Source organism: Lissotriton vulgaris, chromosome 9 (assembly GCF_964263255.1).
Source record: "Lissotriton vulgaris chromosome 9, aLisVul1.2, whole genome shotgun sequence".
NCBI classification, from domain to species: domain Eukaryota; kingdom Metazoa; phylum Chordata; class Amphibia; order Caudata; family Salamandridae; genus Lissotriton; species Lissotriton vulgaris.
In genome coordinates this window covers 940610915-940626637 of record NC_141697.1, presented here as the reverse complement: position 1 = coordinate 940626637, position 15723 = coordinate 940610915, and the positions used below count along the sequence as shown (strand labels likewise).

Here is a 15723-nt window from a genome sequence, read left to right as displayed (position 1 = left end):
GGGCTCTAAGCTGTGCTCAGGGAGACGTCACCTAACTAGGAGACGCTACTTGGTAAGTATTCTTCAACTGTGCCAACTCCAGCTGCATCCTGCACCCCAGCCATTCCTGTGTTGCCTCCACTTTTCAAAGTTGGTCAGATCCTGGAAGGCTCACCATCCACTCCCATTGACTCAGGAAGTGTTGTGGTCTAATGGCTTAAACTCTGGTTAAAACACTTGCTAAAAAGGTTTTACAAGGGTGTCTCAGCATCAAAAAGTTTGAAGATCTCTGATCTAGGGTTTGGTTCTGGACCATGTGTTAATTCGGTCTGGACACTGCATTTTCTCTCCCTGTTCATTCATTCTCTACATGCTATTCTATGTAATACACAGAGGACAGGGACCCCGCATAAACCAAGCTCATAGTTAACTGCCCCTAGAATGGAGGCATAATCCATAATCCATACATGCTTTCACTCATGCTACACAGAGGAGATGCCTATATTTATAAAATCAATACAACTATTTTACAAACTCCCATGAAAGATCATATAAGCTGGCAAACATTTTTTACAAAAATAAAAGATTGCCTTGCCACCAGATGGATGCCCTACATTGAAACAAAGACAATAGTAATCTGTCTGTTGTGAAAACCATTTGAATGCAGACCTGAAAACAGAGTGGAATTGTATATTTCCTTCTCAGGTCAACCTCATTTTTTTTGCTTTCAGTTTTGAGTAGGTAAGTGTTACCCTGCTCTTGAGTGTCCTTGGTCTCTCCATGTACATACTGTGAACCCTAGGCTGCACACATGTCTGCCACTCTGCTAACAAGTTATACAACGCAATGTCACATACTTGCAAGAAAGCATTTATTTTCATGAACACACTTCTCCTCTTCAGGTTCCTATACACGTTTAAGAAATGAAAACATGTAATTGCATTGATTGCTGTCTGTCTGGTTTAGTAATATCCTAGGGCCTTATTTAGAGTTTGGCAGACTGGATGCTCTGAAAATATGGCAGATATTTGGTCTGCTGTACTATAAGTGCCACAGTTAGCAATGCACTGATAATAGGGTGGATGGACACCCGCCATGTTTGTGATGACCTGCTATATTATACAAAAGGTGCTTAGTTTATGACATAAATACTGTATGCATTTCTTTTCCCAGTGGCTGTGCCTGTGAGGATCACTGTCTCCCCAGTGAATGAATTCTCCCCTGAGTTCCAGAAGCCATTCTCATTCTTTGTTTTAGAAAACAGTGCTTCTGGTGTTCTGGTAGGAACAGTCGTAGCCACTGATCAGGACTGGCCACTGAACAGCATCCAGTACAGCATTGTGGGTGGGAACAACCAGAAGTTATTCTACATTGACTCCAGCAGTGGTAAGTCTTTCTGTTGCAAAGATGTCAGGGGTGTGACCATGATCCCATTGAAGGTAGCCAGCCATGTTAGAACTATAGAGGTTTGATTCAGACCTATGTGTACACTATAAAATGAATCAAAGCTGAGATGCTATCAGGAAAATACAAGTTCTGAGTGTAATATCATAGTATAAAATTAAAGCAAGTTCAGCAGGCAGCGTCCTAGTTGTAAGCAGTTGCTCAAGGCATGGAAAGAGTATTGGCCCTAGGGTGTCTCAATTTCAAATTGTTTTAATCTACTATTAGTAAAATTTGTAGCATCAGATATTAATGAGGAGAAACTTTAATTGCTCAAACTCCATAGGTGGTGATACCATTTGTATGTTTGTGAGAGTTACTATCACAATTGTGAAAAGAGGGAGAAAGAGCTGTATATTTGCACTGTTTTAAAAGGGATTCTAATACTATGTATTTGGATTGATTACAAAAATGCAAAGCTGTACTGCAGCAGAAGGTGCAAAAACTGTTTGGACACTTCTCATTCCTTATATTATTTCATAGCCCATGAATTGAAGGGCATTTCCAGCGATGAGACATATAATTAAAGATACGGGTACAATTTTCACAGTGAATCTTTGGATAAAGAAATAGATTAACAAGCATTAGAAATGCAATAGGTCTCGCAGCATTAGAGTTAGTGCTTTTAGAATTGTTTATGGGTTTTTTTGTAAATCTTTAGCATGAGGTTGAGGGTGAGTGAGGGTGGGTGAGGGGTTGAGGGTGAGTGAGGGTGAGGCTGAGGTGTTGAGGGTGAGGGTGAGTGAGGGTGAGTGTGGGTGAGTGTGGGTGAGGGTGAGGGGTTGAGGGTGAGTGAGGGTGAGGGGTTGAGGGTGAGTGAGGGTGAGTGAGGGTGAGGGGTTGAGGGTGAGTGAGGGTGAGTTAGGGTGAGGGGTTGAGGGTGGGTGAGGGTGAGTGAGGGTGAGGGGTTGAGGGTGGGTGAGGGTGAGTGAGGATGAGTGAGAGTGAGGGTGAGTGAGGGTGAGGGGTTGAGGGTGAGTGAGGGTGAGTTAGGGTGAGGGGTTGAGGGTGGGTGAGGGTGAGTGAGGATGAGTGAGAGTGAGGGTGGGTGAGGGTGAGTGATGGTGAGGGTGAGTGAGGGTGAGGGTGAGGGTGAGTGAGGGTGAGTGAGGGTGAGGGTGAGTGAGGGTGAGGGTGAGTGAGGGTGAGGGTGAGTGAGGGTGAGTGGTTGAGGGTGAGTGAGGGTGAGTGAGGGTGAGTGAGGGTGAGGGTGAGTGAGGGTGAGGGTGAGTGCGGGTGAGTGAGGGTGAGGGGTTGAGGGTGAGTGAGGGTGAGGGTGAGTGAGGGTGAGTGAGGGTGAGTGAGGGTGAGTGAGGGTGAGTGAGGGTGAGGGTGAGTGAGGGTGGGTGAGTGAGTGTGAGTGAGGGTGAGTGGGGGTGAGTGTGGGTGAGTGTGGGTGAGGGTGAGGGGTTGAGGGTGAGTGAGGGTGAGGGGTTGAGGGTGAGTGAGGGTGAGTGAGGGTGAGGGGTTGAGGGTGAGTGAGGGTGAGTTAGGGTGAGGGGTTGAGGGTGGGTGGGTGAGGGGTTGAGGGTGGGTGAGGGTGAGTGAGGATGAGTGAGAGTGAGGGTGAGTGAGGGTGAGGGGTTGAGGGTGAGTGAGGGTGAGTTAGGGTGAGGGGTTGAGGGTGGGTGAGGGTGAGTGAGGATGAGTGAGAGTGAGGGTGAGTGAGGGTGAGGGTGAGTGAGGGTGAGGGTGAGTGAGGGTGGTGTGTGAGGGGTGTGTGAGGGTGAGGGTGTGTGAGGGTGAGGGTGTGTGTGTGGTGGGTGAGTGAGGGTGTGTGGGGTGTAGGTGGGTGTGGTGAGGGTGAGTGTGGGTTGTGGTTGGTGGGGTGTGGGTGGGGTGGGTGTGAGTGGGTGTGTGGGGGTGGGTGAGGGTGGGTGTGTGGGTGTGTGTGGTGGTGGGGTGAGGGGTTGAGGGGTGTGGGTGTGAGGTGTGTGGGGTGAGGGTGGGTGAGGTGTGGGTGTGGGTGGGGTGTGGTGTGGGTGGGTGGGGTGTGGGGTGAGTGAGGGTGGTGTGGTGAGGGTGGGTGGGTGAGGGTGTGTGTGGGGGTGGGGTGGTGGGGTGGTGGTGGGTGGGGGTGGGTGGTGGTGGGGTGGTGGGGTGGGGGGTGGGGGTGGTGTGGGTGTTGAGGTGTGTGAGGGTGAGGGTGGGTGGTGTGAGTGGGTGGTGGTGGGTGGGGGTGTGGGTGAGTGGGGTGGGTGTGTGGGTGAGGGGTGGGGTGGTGTGGGTGTGGGGGTGTGTTGTGGCTGATGTGAGTGGTGTGTGAGGGTGTGTGAGGGTTGTGGTGAGGAGTGTGGTTGGTGGAGTGAGGGTGGTGAGGTGTGAGGTGGTGGGGGGTGGTGAGGGTGAGTGTGAGAGTGAGGGTGAGTGAGGGTTGAGGGGTTGAGGGTGAGTGAGGATGAGGTGAGAGTGAGGGTGAGTGAGGGGTTGAGGGTGAGGGGTTGAGGCGAGACCTAAAAACCTGACGATCGTAGGGTTTAGCAAGATTTTGGGGGTGAATGTAAAGAGGCTTGATGTGTGCATAAGTGCCTCTCAGGCAATACTTAGCATGAGCCCCTTCCCCTCCAAGAACACACCCCCACAGAGTTATTTTAAGTTTGCACAGCTGCATTTCATGTCCAGATGAATACTGAGAATGATAATTTTTCATCACTGAATAGAACTGATGTAGCTTATGAAAATAACACACAGTATTGCAACCCTGCATATGTAAAATGAGAAACAGTGTTGCAAGAATGTATCTGTGATTTTGAGACTTGAACCCGTTTTTTTTTTTAAATATACTTTTTTGGTTGTTAAGAAATGAGCATAACAAAAAGACAACTGTTTGGCAGGGTTATGACGTCACTTCCTTAAGCTCACTAGAGCAGTCCAGGCAACCAGAACAAAACAGTGTGTTTTTCAGGCGATATGAGAAGGGCGACACATAACGAGAGGCACATGTCCGCGCTGATTGGGCGGAGGTTTCCGCCCATCACGTGCCACCGCGACATCCGAACACAGGGCTTGCAGTGCTTGGCGCGCGGCCGGACATGGTGTCAAGCAAAGGGCGGGCTGGAGCTGCGCAGGGAGAGTGCAGAAAAAAACATAACCCTGCAGGTTTATTTTTTTTATTTAAACTGATGTTGTGGAGCTATATTTCAGCTCCTGCGTCCAAAAATCTTCTGGCACGCGGCCAGCTGTAATGAGGAGCAGTTGTGCGCTTTGAGCCTGCATGTTAAAACTCCTCGTTAACAGACACCACAAATGTCGAGCAAACAGCGTGTTTTGCAACCTCCGGATCAGCTTTTCTTACATCGGTGAGCTTGTCTTGCAGGCAGGCTCCTCCCCAAAAAAAGTAGTTAAAACCATAATGTGTTTACCAGAACACAGCTGAGAGAAAAAGTGCTGAATAGCAGGGCTGGGGAATGACATGGCTGAGAGTTAGTATACACAACACTTTAAAAAACAAGCCTTTCACCGTAACACGGCGGGCAGGGGAGGGGGCGGAGAGGGGAGAGGTGCGACACGGCAGGCAGGCAGGGGAGGAGAGTAGGAGGAGGAGGGGGAGGAGAGTAGGGGAGGCACGGCCTAGCGGCAGGCAGGCAGGGGAGGAGAGGAGGAGGGGGGAGGAGAGTAGGGGAGGCACGGCCTAGCGGCCGTGCAATCAAGTAGTGAGGGGGCGGAGCTGGGGGAGGCTGTGAGAGAGAGTAGGCAAGGCTAGCGGCAGGCAGGCAGGGGAGGAGAGGAGGAGGGGGGAGGAGAGTAGGGGAGGCACGGCCTAGCGGCCGTGCAATCAAGTAGTGAGGGGGCGGAGCTGGGGGAGGCTGTGGAAGAGAGTAGGCAAGGCAGGCGGCTGGGGGCATGTGCACGCGCATTTAAGCTCAATGCGCATGCGCATTGAGCTTAAATTTCTCGTGCACTGCAAGGAATCGCCACGATTCCTTGCAGTGTGGATAAAGAGCGGATAAGTGCCAATACTCTCGCCTTGCTCGATGCGCATGCGCATCGACAGGCGAGACCTAAAAAAACAGACATTGTTGGATAAAATAAGCAAAAGGTAGACCAACTTAGTAATGCCTAGGACTTCCGAAGACTGGCTTCAAGGCTCATAAAGGGAACGGCCAGAGGAGAAAGTAAACATGTCTCCAAGAGCTATTGAAGCTTTTTAAGTCTTGCCTAGGCAGCGCATGCATTTTCTCTTTCGAGACATGCTGTATCTAGAATGTGGGCTTGAAGCACCTCCCATACTTTCCATTTGTTCCTGTTACTGGCATTCATAAATGCCTGCTTTGTTTGGTGAATATGCTTAATTAGACCTGCCTTTTGGTGTTCCGGACCCTCCCAGGAGACTGCCCTGTTACATGTGATCTTACTCTTCTTTTATTATACGTTCCTTCGTGCGCACAATTTTTGTTTGTTGGGGTCTGCCTGGGGCTTATGTATCAGCACAGCACCCGCTTCACAGATGCCACCCTTGCATTTACCAACCAGTAGCATGTGTAAACAACCTTTTTTTTGTTTTGTCTTCATGCATGTTCATGCACTTCCTTTCATTAGCACAGTGTCCCTTCACGGCAGCCCCACTTCATCTTTAACCATGGCAGGCGCTTCGGGAGGCTTCACGCATTTCTTTTTTACTACACGCACCCGCATGTTACATTTTTTATTATAATCAGGGTGACTGCTGCCACTCTTTATTATTATATTCAGCCGACTCCCATGGCGCTTTATGTTTAAGTTCGGGGGCCGCATGCCTTTTATTTTGTCATCTGTTAGCTATGATTTAGCGATTTTCTTAGCGCTGCCTGTAACATAAATATGCGGGAGGGAAACCACTATTTTTGAGTGATTATCAACATTACACTAGTGCCCAACGTTGCGCGGGAGCAGGTTGGGTCCCCTTTGAGGGAGGACAGGCGTTAATCTCAGCATCCGCAACTTCTTTGCGCTCCTGCACTGGAGGCTGCACACAAATGCTGACAGACTTACCCATGGGGGTTTTCAGGTTATCAAAAGTTACAGTTGCTTATGTTTGAGCCACATCCCTTCTTCCAGACACAAATGGTTTGCTTTTCAATCTCACATATCTGTTAGTGCTATACACATAAATCTCTGACTGCGGGCACCTCAATAGTACAAGGAAGGAATCTTGCATTTACAATTGAGGCTTAAAAAGCACACAGCGTACTGTCTTTTTCCTAGAACTGTAGGCGGCGGTGTGAGAAGTGCTTTATAGAGTACTTCTGGTTATGTAGTGACAACTCCCGGGCGCCTAACGTGTGCACACCTAATATGATTTTAAAAAGATAACAGTCTCTTGTGTTTGTGATCTCACCTTTTTAGATTGCCTGCTGCAGCCTACTACAGAAGCTGAAAATGGCAACATGGATTGCTAATTGTCATCATTTGTCGCACATGAAGTTCACTAATGTTTGAAAGTGAACAATTACATATTTCAAACTAGGAGGAAGAGCTCCGTATACCGGTGAAACTGGGACCTTTCAAAACAGAAATAACTGTTATTAGGTCACTGACATGGAAGAGGGACTCCAGCTTCAAGACCTCAAACTTGGAAGACGGATTGCTTCAGGACTGTCGTAACAATGGGCTGTTGCTTTCCCAACCCATTATGGCTGCTGGTGCTGTTTACACTTTTATATTGCCTCATTTGCCTTCCGATAAATTCAGCACGGCAGGGCACAGCAGGGCTGTGGTGATTGGCGAGGGGAGATTACGACATTAGATAGTGGACCTTAATGAGCTGAAATTTACACGGTCGGTTACTGTTCGTTCAGAGGAAAGTGAAAGGCTGACATTAAATCAGAAATGCAAACAGGAAACTGCATTTTGAGGTCAAGCCTAGGCAGCGCTCATGCACTGTCTTCAAGACATGCATCTGCATAAATTCATATTTGCTGTGTTGTAAAAGCTAAACTTGGACTGCGTTCCCTCACTCACGTCTCCCATGTTGTTACCACCTGTGCTCTGCTTGTATACAGAGTATTTAGTCTTATTTGAACATATGGTAAATCTCAAAATAATTATAGTTTTTGTTCACCTTGCACGTGCTTGTTGAAGCGTTAACACTTAAGGATTCATATACGTGTGTTGTATCTGATAAACATCCTCCCCTGCTTTCTCCCTCCTTTCCTAGTGATTTCTTTTATGTGAAAAGCCATTGTTTAAACCTCCTATTTGAGGCATTACCCAGGATGATGTTTGTTGCTAGTTCATCCACTCGATTGGTGCCTTGTGCTCCCCAGTCAACCTTCTTTTGGATTTGTTTGCTTTTCCTTTAGTGACAGTCTGTTGTGCTCTGGTCCTGCAGCTTGTGCGGACATCACAACATATAGAAGCGTACTCCCAGGTCTGTTGTCTTTGCTGGAAGGGAGTGTTGCCTAAGTAATGGCATCTACAAATGAAATGTACGCACCGCTGTTCAGTGGTGTGTTATTTCTATTCTACCTACTGATAGCAGGAGGCATATAAAGATGAAATGTATGCACCACTGTTCAGTGGTGTGTTATTTCTCTTCTACCTACCTGGTGGCACCTGGTGGCACAGCACCCAGGATAATGTTCTGTACGGCTAAACACTTATAAGGTCCCAGTGGCAACACCTATTGGATATGTCAGTGCTTGTTTTTTTTACTGGCAGTAGTTTCCATTCCTTGCTCTTACTCAAACCCATAATCTGACAGCTGGAAGCTGTAGAGGTGCTTGGATTTGGAGAAGGGGTCAGCCTGTGATAACATTGGCACGTAATGTCAATGACACGTGATGTCACTTGTGCTTGCACTGTGGTAAACTGACGTCCAAGGGCATGCGCAAGTGAGGAGGTGCTATTGAACAAAGTAACTTGTACAGGAGTCTTGCACATGTGACTAGTCGAGAAACTCTTGACTGAGTCTGAAATTAAAGTTTTGAGCTGGAATCATAATCAGTGAACCGAGTTGTCCCTAAAAGTTAGGCATAAGTGTTTCTTATGTGACATGAAAATAATTACTTGAGAAGACACTAGAGGGCTCCACCCATTCCCACAATTCTGCTCTTCACTGTCCAGCACAATTCATGAAATATAGAAATTTTAAGAGCACTATCTCGTCAAGCCCTGCAAACACTGAAGAGGACTATCATTACAGAGTCAGCCCCTAGCTATATTAAGGACCGATTGATCAACTATATGCCGAGTAGGGCCCTTCGGTCAACTGATGCATGTAATTTGGTCTCTCCCCGGTTTAACCTTGTGTCCATGGGCGGTAGATCTTTTTCTAGTACAATCCCTCAGGCTTGGAACCGCATTCCAGTTAAACTTCGTAAGGAAACTAATTGACTCCCTTTTAGGAAGAATCTGAAGACTGTGCTTTTCCTGGAGGCCTTGGGGCCCCTCTGAACTGGTGGCTCTGCGTCTCTCGTTGGTGGTGTATGTCCGTTGATAGCGGTTAGATACCCCTGGGTGATAATGCGCTCTATAAGTGTATATTAACATAACATATTTCATGAGACCATGCATGGGAACATATACTATTTGAAGATGGAGTTTACTTATGCTTGGGCTAAGTTCCATGATCAAAATTAAGGATTTTGCTAATGATTGATTGCAGGGAATCTATATGGAAGGACACCACTTGACCGGGAGATATCAAGCAGCTATTCACTCCAAATTCAGGCAGTGGATCAGAACCAAGACGTAAATCCTGCCAATAGCAAGACGTCTACAAAGATGTTTACTGTCAATGTAGAGGTAAGAGAAAAAGTGACTTTTGATGACTTATAACCCACAAAAAAATAACAATGGAATGTGGCATGCCAAAGAAATTAATCAGCGATTGACTCATTCTGGCAATTTTGCAGTTGCTATAGGACTCACCGGTTGAATATTACATCATGGTAAAGTTGACATGGCCTGCTTTCTGCATTTACCAAAAAATGTCATGGGAGGGCATTTGGGTATATGTATAATTTATTTAGCAGATTATTAGTTCTGGCTTGACGGTCCAGTGGTCTCACATAGCGCTTGCTTTGGCACCACCCATAGGAGTTTTACCCTCTCACCACATACCATTGGCTGCTTAACATACCATTTTGCCTTTTATCGAGTGCCTGCATTGCAGTGCATTAAGGAGTATTTTACATCTCAAAAGGACGCAGAACCAGCACACATTAGATTCTTTATTTCATTACAAGAATCCTACATTTAAAAGACAATAGGGCATGCCGTTTTAACCACATGTATAGTCAGTGTTGGTATTATGGACAACAGACCAAATTAAGCTGAATTTTATCATTGACGAACAGTTGACTGGGGTGTGAACCCTAGTCAAACAACAGCCACAATCCTTGCATAGTGAACCAGAAAGATGGACTAAATTTACCTGCGCTTAACCCTTGGTAGCATGGCACAAAAAGGAGTCAGGCTTAACCTTGAGGCAATGTGTAAAGTAGTTATTTAGTACACAAACAGTAATAAGGTGAAAAAAACAAACCCCACAATAAAACCCATACCAATTTAAACAATAGTGTACATTGTAATAATTTATTGAAGACCAATACGACAAAAATCCAACAAGTAGAACCAGAGTTATGAATTTGTATAGTTGTTAGTAAAAACTAGCACCTAAAAAGTCAAAGCAACAACCGCAGACATCTAGTTGCACGTGACCGGGTCAAAAAATATAGCCGTTCGGATATGCAAAGTGGATTGAGCCTGGCCAGCGCTTATCTTCGGACATAGAAGAATTTTGAGAAACATTGTTCTGCTGAGCTATAAGTGGGGCAAGGCTGCAGGAGGTTTCTGTGGAGGGAGCATCGTCATCAGATAGCCATTGGGTTGAAACTGTGGTGGAGATTTCTACAATCTGACTTATATTTTATCTATTGGGGGTATTATACTCTGTCACAACGGTGACAGAGTATACATACTACCAATATGAAGGTCCACCTGTCTGATTTTGGACCTTCAGTTTAGCCACAGCGCAGACTACTCTCTGCATGGCTACACGTCTGCCTGCCCAATTCAGATGGGCGGACATGTAGTCATTTTATACTGTTTCTTACTGCCAGGTTAAATCAGTATAATGCTACCTCCACCATGGGAAAAGACTTCCATGGTGAGGAGAGCATTATATTGGTGGTCTTTAAATATCTGGCATGCGGTGCTTACACCAGGGAAATGGAGTAATTTACTCCGTTGCCCTGGCAGACCCATGGGCCATCCACCAGGAATTAAATCACGCCTTTAGTCTCTGTAATGGAAGTGAAATATCTCCAATGGGACAAGGCAGAGGGCTGTAACTGAAGACAGTTCCACAAAGGTGGATACCACTTTGGCGAAGGACTACAGAAACTGATTTGGTGCTATGGAGGAGAGTAAAGTGGGAGAAGCCGGGAACTCACTCCGACCGGCGAGCAGGTTGGTCCTGGTCTCCTCCTGGTTCTCAGAGCAGATTTTAGCCAATAATGTTCTAAGTCCTCACTTTTGAGTTTTGGCAATCTGGTCACCTTCAACACCACTTCCAAGGGCCCAGCACTGGTGGGACACCACTTGGAGGGTCAGGACTCACTCAGGTTAGTTTCAGGTCTGGGTCCAAGGTGAAGGGTGCCTTCTGCTCCCTGAGACCCAGATCAGGAGCCAGGAAACTGTCCCTTTGGAGTCACTCTGGTGGTCCTGGGTACAAGTTGCAGGTCCAGTCCTTCTTCCCCAGGCAAGAGGGCATCAATTCACCAAGGCAGCAGCAGGCCACAGGCCAGCAGATTACAGTCCGTTCAGCAGCACCACAGTCTCTCCTGGCAGAGTATCCTCAGGTCCAGAAGTGTACTGAAGAGTTGGTGTCTGAGGCCCCTTTTTATACCCTGGTACCCTCCTTCTGGAAGAAGGGAGAAGCTTCTAGACAGTGGTTTAAAGTGAATAGAATTCCCTGACTCCCCTTCCCTGGCTCCAAGCTGGCTGGAGTTGATATATCCTTTGTGCGAGGGCAGATCACTCCCTATTAAGTAGCAGTTGGGCTGTGCTCAGCATCTAGCCCTCATCCTGTCAGCAGATAGCCGATTAAGGCACATTTAATCCCTCTAATGTGTGACTGACTGGGAGGAATTCACAAGTTTAACTATCACTTACACCCAGTCATGTGACCCAAGACAGGCCACAGGCACAAAGGGGCCAAGGGCAGACAAATGCCAACCTTATAAAACTAAAGAGAACAATTGATGGACAGAATGCAGAACAATGTTATACATTCACCCCAGTACAGAGATCTGGGCCTAAATCCATCGTTTTTTTGCTCACCATGCCATTTCAGTTTTGACCCAGCCATATGCAAATCAGTCTTGACTGTGCGCCCAATGGAAACAGTCCAGCCCGAACTGCCAGGCAGGTCCTCCATGGAATGGAAAAAGCATCCTAGGACCGGTTTGGGGCTTACAGCCCTAATCAGCCAGAATAGCTTGACTCCAGTGGCATGGAGAGCACGGGACCCACGTCTGGGCATACCCGTTCCACTCGGGGTGACAAATACCAAAAGAACAATTGATGGACAGAATGCAGAACAATGTCATACATTCACCCTAGAACAGAGATCTCGTCCTAAATGGCGTCAACTCATTTGGAATCAAAGAGCACGTCTGCCTCTCTATTTTCCCAAAGAAGAAGAAATGCTAAAATGGTTGAATGTTAAATAAGATATAGATAGGCGATGCCTTAAATTTGAAATATCTAACAACCCTAGAATCTCCCTTTCCTGGAACAAATGTTACAGCAAATTCTAAGAAAAAGTGCTGATATCATTCACTTTTCAGCGCGAAAGGAGAGGAGGTATTTCGGCGGGGCAGCGCAGGGTTCAAGGGATTGGGCTCACGCTTGGAGGCAAGCAAGGCAGCTGCTGGCAAGAGTAAGCCTCGGCTCGCCATTAACTAATAACTTTGTGTATAGCGCCTCTATAAAGGAGGAGGGTGAGGAGGAGGGGAGTGAAGAGAGGGGAGGACAGATACTGAGGCACCAGAGGAGCATTGTGGTGTTGAAACTTAGCAGTGGAGGGACAGTATGTAAGTCCCGGCGGCTGCTACAGGATAAGGGCATGGACTCTGAAGTCAGCACAATACCTGTGAATCAGCTCTCTCTCCTCAGGCAAGACGAGGAGGAAGTTACATTTCCAGAGAATTTGGTGGGGGAGGCTGTTAAGAAGAACAAGACTGAAGTCAGCACAATATCTGTGAATCAGCCCACTCTCTCTCACAAGACTGCCATCATAGATAATAAGGGAAAGAGTAAGGTGCCTTTAAACATACCCTCAAACGTATCCCTCAAAGTTCTTTCCTCTCCACCCCCTCCCCAACCACTGCTTCCCCCTTCCAAACCTCCAGTACGGAACAGGTATCAGTTAAGGTCCACAATACAGAAGTTGGGAGCTGAGCTACCCGTCGCTGTCTCCGCAGGTGTCATCCCAATCTCCCCGATAGGAAGAAGAAAGAGGGGTAGTAGGAGTAATAGCGTGGGGGAAGTGACTAGGCAAAAACAAAGGCAGAAGCAGAAGTCGAAGTCATTAAAGTCATTAAAGACCTGCGGGACCGTCCCTAAGCCTGCCCCCTCTTTAAAGGCCTACTTTAAAATAATGGAGAAGGTGGTCGACATCCCATCAGGGGGAGGGAGCGCCCCCTGCCCCGGCTCATCCGGATCAGCGGGGCTTTCTAGTCACTCTACATCAAAGGGCCCAAAAGCCATAGACCCTCAAAGTGTCCAAGATGAATCGGATCATACTTCTCCTGATATACCAGGTGTTTCTTTCGCAGTGACTCTAAAAAACAGCTACACGGTACTGGGAGAGTTAGAGGATGCGACAAATCAAGAGACTAATCAAGAGAGTCAGGAGAGGTCCGAGGAAGGGCTAGTGCAAGAAGATGAAATCAGAATAGAGGGAGGATCTTCTGGTCGGACGTCAGCGCAGGCAAGTTCGTTAGAGGAACCCCCGGACGCAGGTTTGTCACAGGTGGGGGCCCTTCTTTTAAGTATTAGAGAGGATTTGTTGACAAAGCTGGATCAGAAATTTGACACTTCCGAGGCTAACCAAAAAATCATTCATGATCAGTGCGCCAGTCTGGAGCAAAAATTGTTGGATATCAGTAAACGCACTGAGGTGTTGGAGGAAGACGTCAGTTTCTTAAAAGGAGCCTCACAAAGACACCAAAGAGACATTGAGACACTAAGAGCGCGAAATAGAGACCTTCAGATGGATGTAGAAAGACTAGAAATTCACTCAAGAAGGAACAATCTGAAATTTTTAAAAATTCCGGAAGGGATGGAAAATGGGGATGTCAAAGCCTTTATATGTAAAATCCTTAGAGAGGGCGTCCTAAAAGACAGTCCAGAAATAGATCTTGAAAGAGAGATACAAAGAGCCCATAGAGATCCTTTTAGGCAGCGCACAGGGAGGTCAGAGCCCCGAAAAATTTTGGTGAATTTTTTATCTTTTTCGGTTAAAGAGTTGATTTTGAGTAAGGCCCTGAAGGAAAAATCTTTACAATTAGGTTCAACTAACTACCTGATACGTTCTGATGTGGGGAAGATAACAGCACAAAGGCAGTGGGAGTTGGGGAGTCGAATGCCCGATCTGAGGAGTTTAGGGGCTCAGGTACAGATGAAGTTTCCTGCCTTTTTGAGAGTGGTTTGGAGAAACAAAACCCATAACTTTAATTCAGTGCAAGAGGTCGACTCCTTCCTCATCTTGATGCGCGAAAATACATTTGAGGAAGGTATTTAAGCTTCTGGAAAAACCCCTGGGGTGTAGAGTAAATCTAGTTAGACCATTAGCTTAGAATCTAAGCAACACGTGTTGTAAGGTGATAAATGGTGTGTGTAGAGTCACTGGGTCTCAGGGTGCGAGCAGATTCCAAAATAAGGAAATAAAAAGGTCAAGTAAATCAGGAAGTTGGTAAAGAAGGTAAAATTAAAAGAGGGTAATAATGTAAAAGAGAAAAAATAATAATAAAAAAAATAAATAAATAAATATATATATATATATATACATATATATATATATAAATAAATAAATAAATAAATAAAAAAAAAAAAAAAAAAAAAAAATTTTCTCTGTCAAGATAAGGGGTGTTTTATTTGTTCAAATTGGAAATAGTGGGGAATAGAGGGCAAGAGGGGATGATTTGATTAAACTATCTAGCCGTTGTCGCATATATATAGAAAAATATGTGTATATGGGATTCCACCCGGAAGTCAGGTGAGCTCCCGACTGGCGACAAGATCGCCATAGGAGTAAAGGGGGGGGTTCCTCAGGGGAGGGGGGGGAGAGGGAGGGGAGCAGGGGAAAAAAGTAAAATTAATCCTCATATTGGTTTGAAATCAATACATGTTCAGGGAGGGACCCGGCTCAAACGCTTAAAAGAATCATAGAGAATTATGGCCGACACCATAAATAGCATAAAACTTATAAGCTGGAATGTCAACGGGTTAAGGGACAGGTCCAAAGCAAGAAGGGTTATAGATTTTTTGTTCAGATCAGGGGCACAGATTTGTTTATTAGAAGAGACGCATGTAGAGAGGGAAGAATGCAGTCAAATATTCGGGAGATGTGGATGGGTCCAGGATATTATTTCCTCGGGACAGAGCGGCAGTACGCGGGGGGTGGCCGTGATTATTAGAGCAGGCTCAGGGATCAGGCTGATAAAACACGACACGGACATTTCAGGCAGATGGTTGATAGCCTCTCTGATGGTGGGAGGTTCCCCTTTGGTCTGCGCAGTATACTATGGCCCGAATCTAGATGCCCCGGGGGCTTTGATAAAACTCAAAACCAACTTAATAGAGACAACTGGCCCTATAATTGTAGGGGGAGATTTTAATCTTATTTTTGATAGAGATCTGGATAGAACATCGAGGGTGAAGTTTTCCCCCCCCAAAAAAAATAGCTCAGAACTTAAGAACATCATGAGGGATTTTAATTTGATGGACATTTGGAGATTTAAAAACCCAGGGGGAAGAGATTACTCTTTCTATAGTAGAAGATATGGGCACCATTCGAGGATAGACTTTTTCCTGGTAGATAAGAACCTCTCATCGGCAGTCGACTCTGTATCCTATGTCCCTGCAATTCTGTCAGACCACTCAATGGTGGAAATGGTAGTCAACATCACACAGAAAAAACTTCATAGGAGATGGACACTGGATCGGACATTGCTGCTGGATGAAGGAGTGCAACAGGATTTAGTTACCCAGTCTGAAGAATTTTTCAGGGTCAATTTAGGGTCTGCAAATAATCAAATTGTTTGGGAATCCTATAAAGCTTTCTCCCGAGGCTTATTAACAACTTGGATG

At 46.3% G+C, this 15723-nt stretch overlaps 1 protein-coding gene across 1 annotated transcript in view; it reads left to right on the top strand.

Moving 5' to 3' along the window:
* The window catches only part of LOC147692578 (cadherin-related family member 4-like), a 256491-nt gene that overhangs the window by 201341 nt on the left and 39427 nt on the right, over positions 1–15723 (top strand). The window contains exons 10-11 of the mRNA XM_086939538.1: positions 1153–1365; positions 9008–9147. Of these exons, the coding sequence (XP_086795664.1) occupies positions 1153–1365; positions 9008–9147 (353 nt within the window). The remainder of the gene's footprint in view (positions 1–1152; positions 1366–9007; positions 9148–15723) is intronic.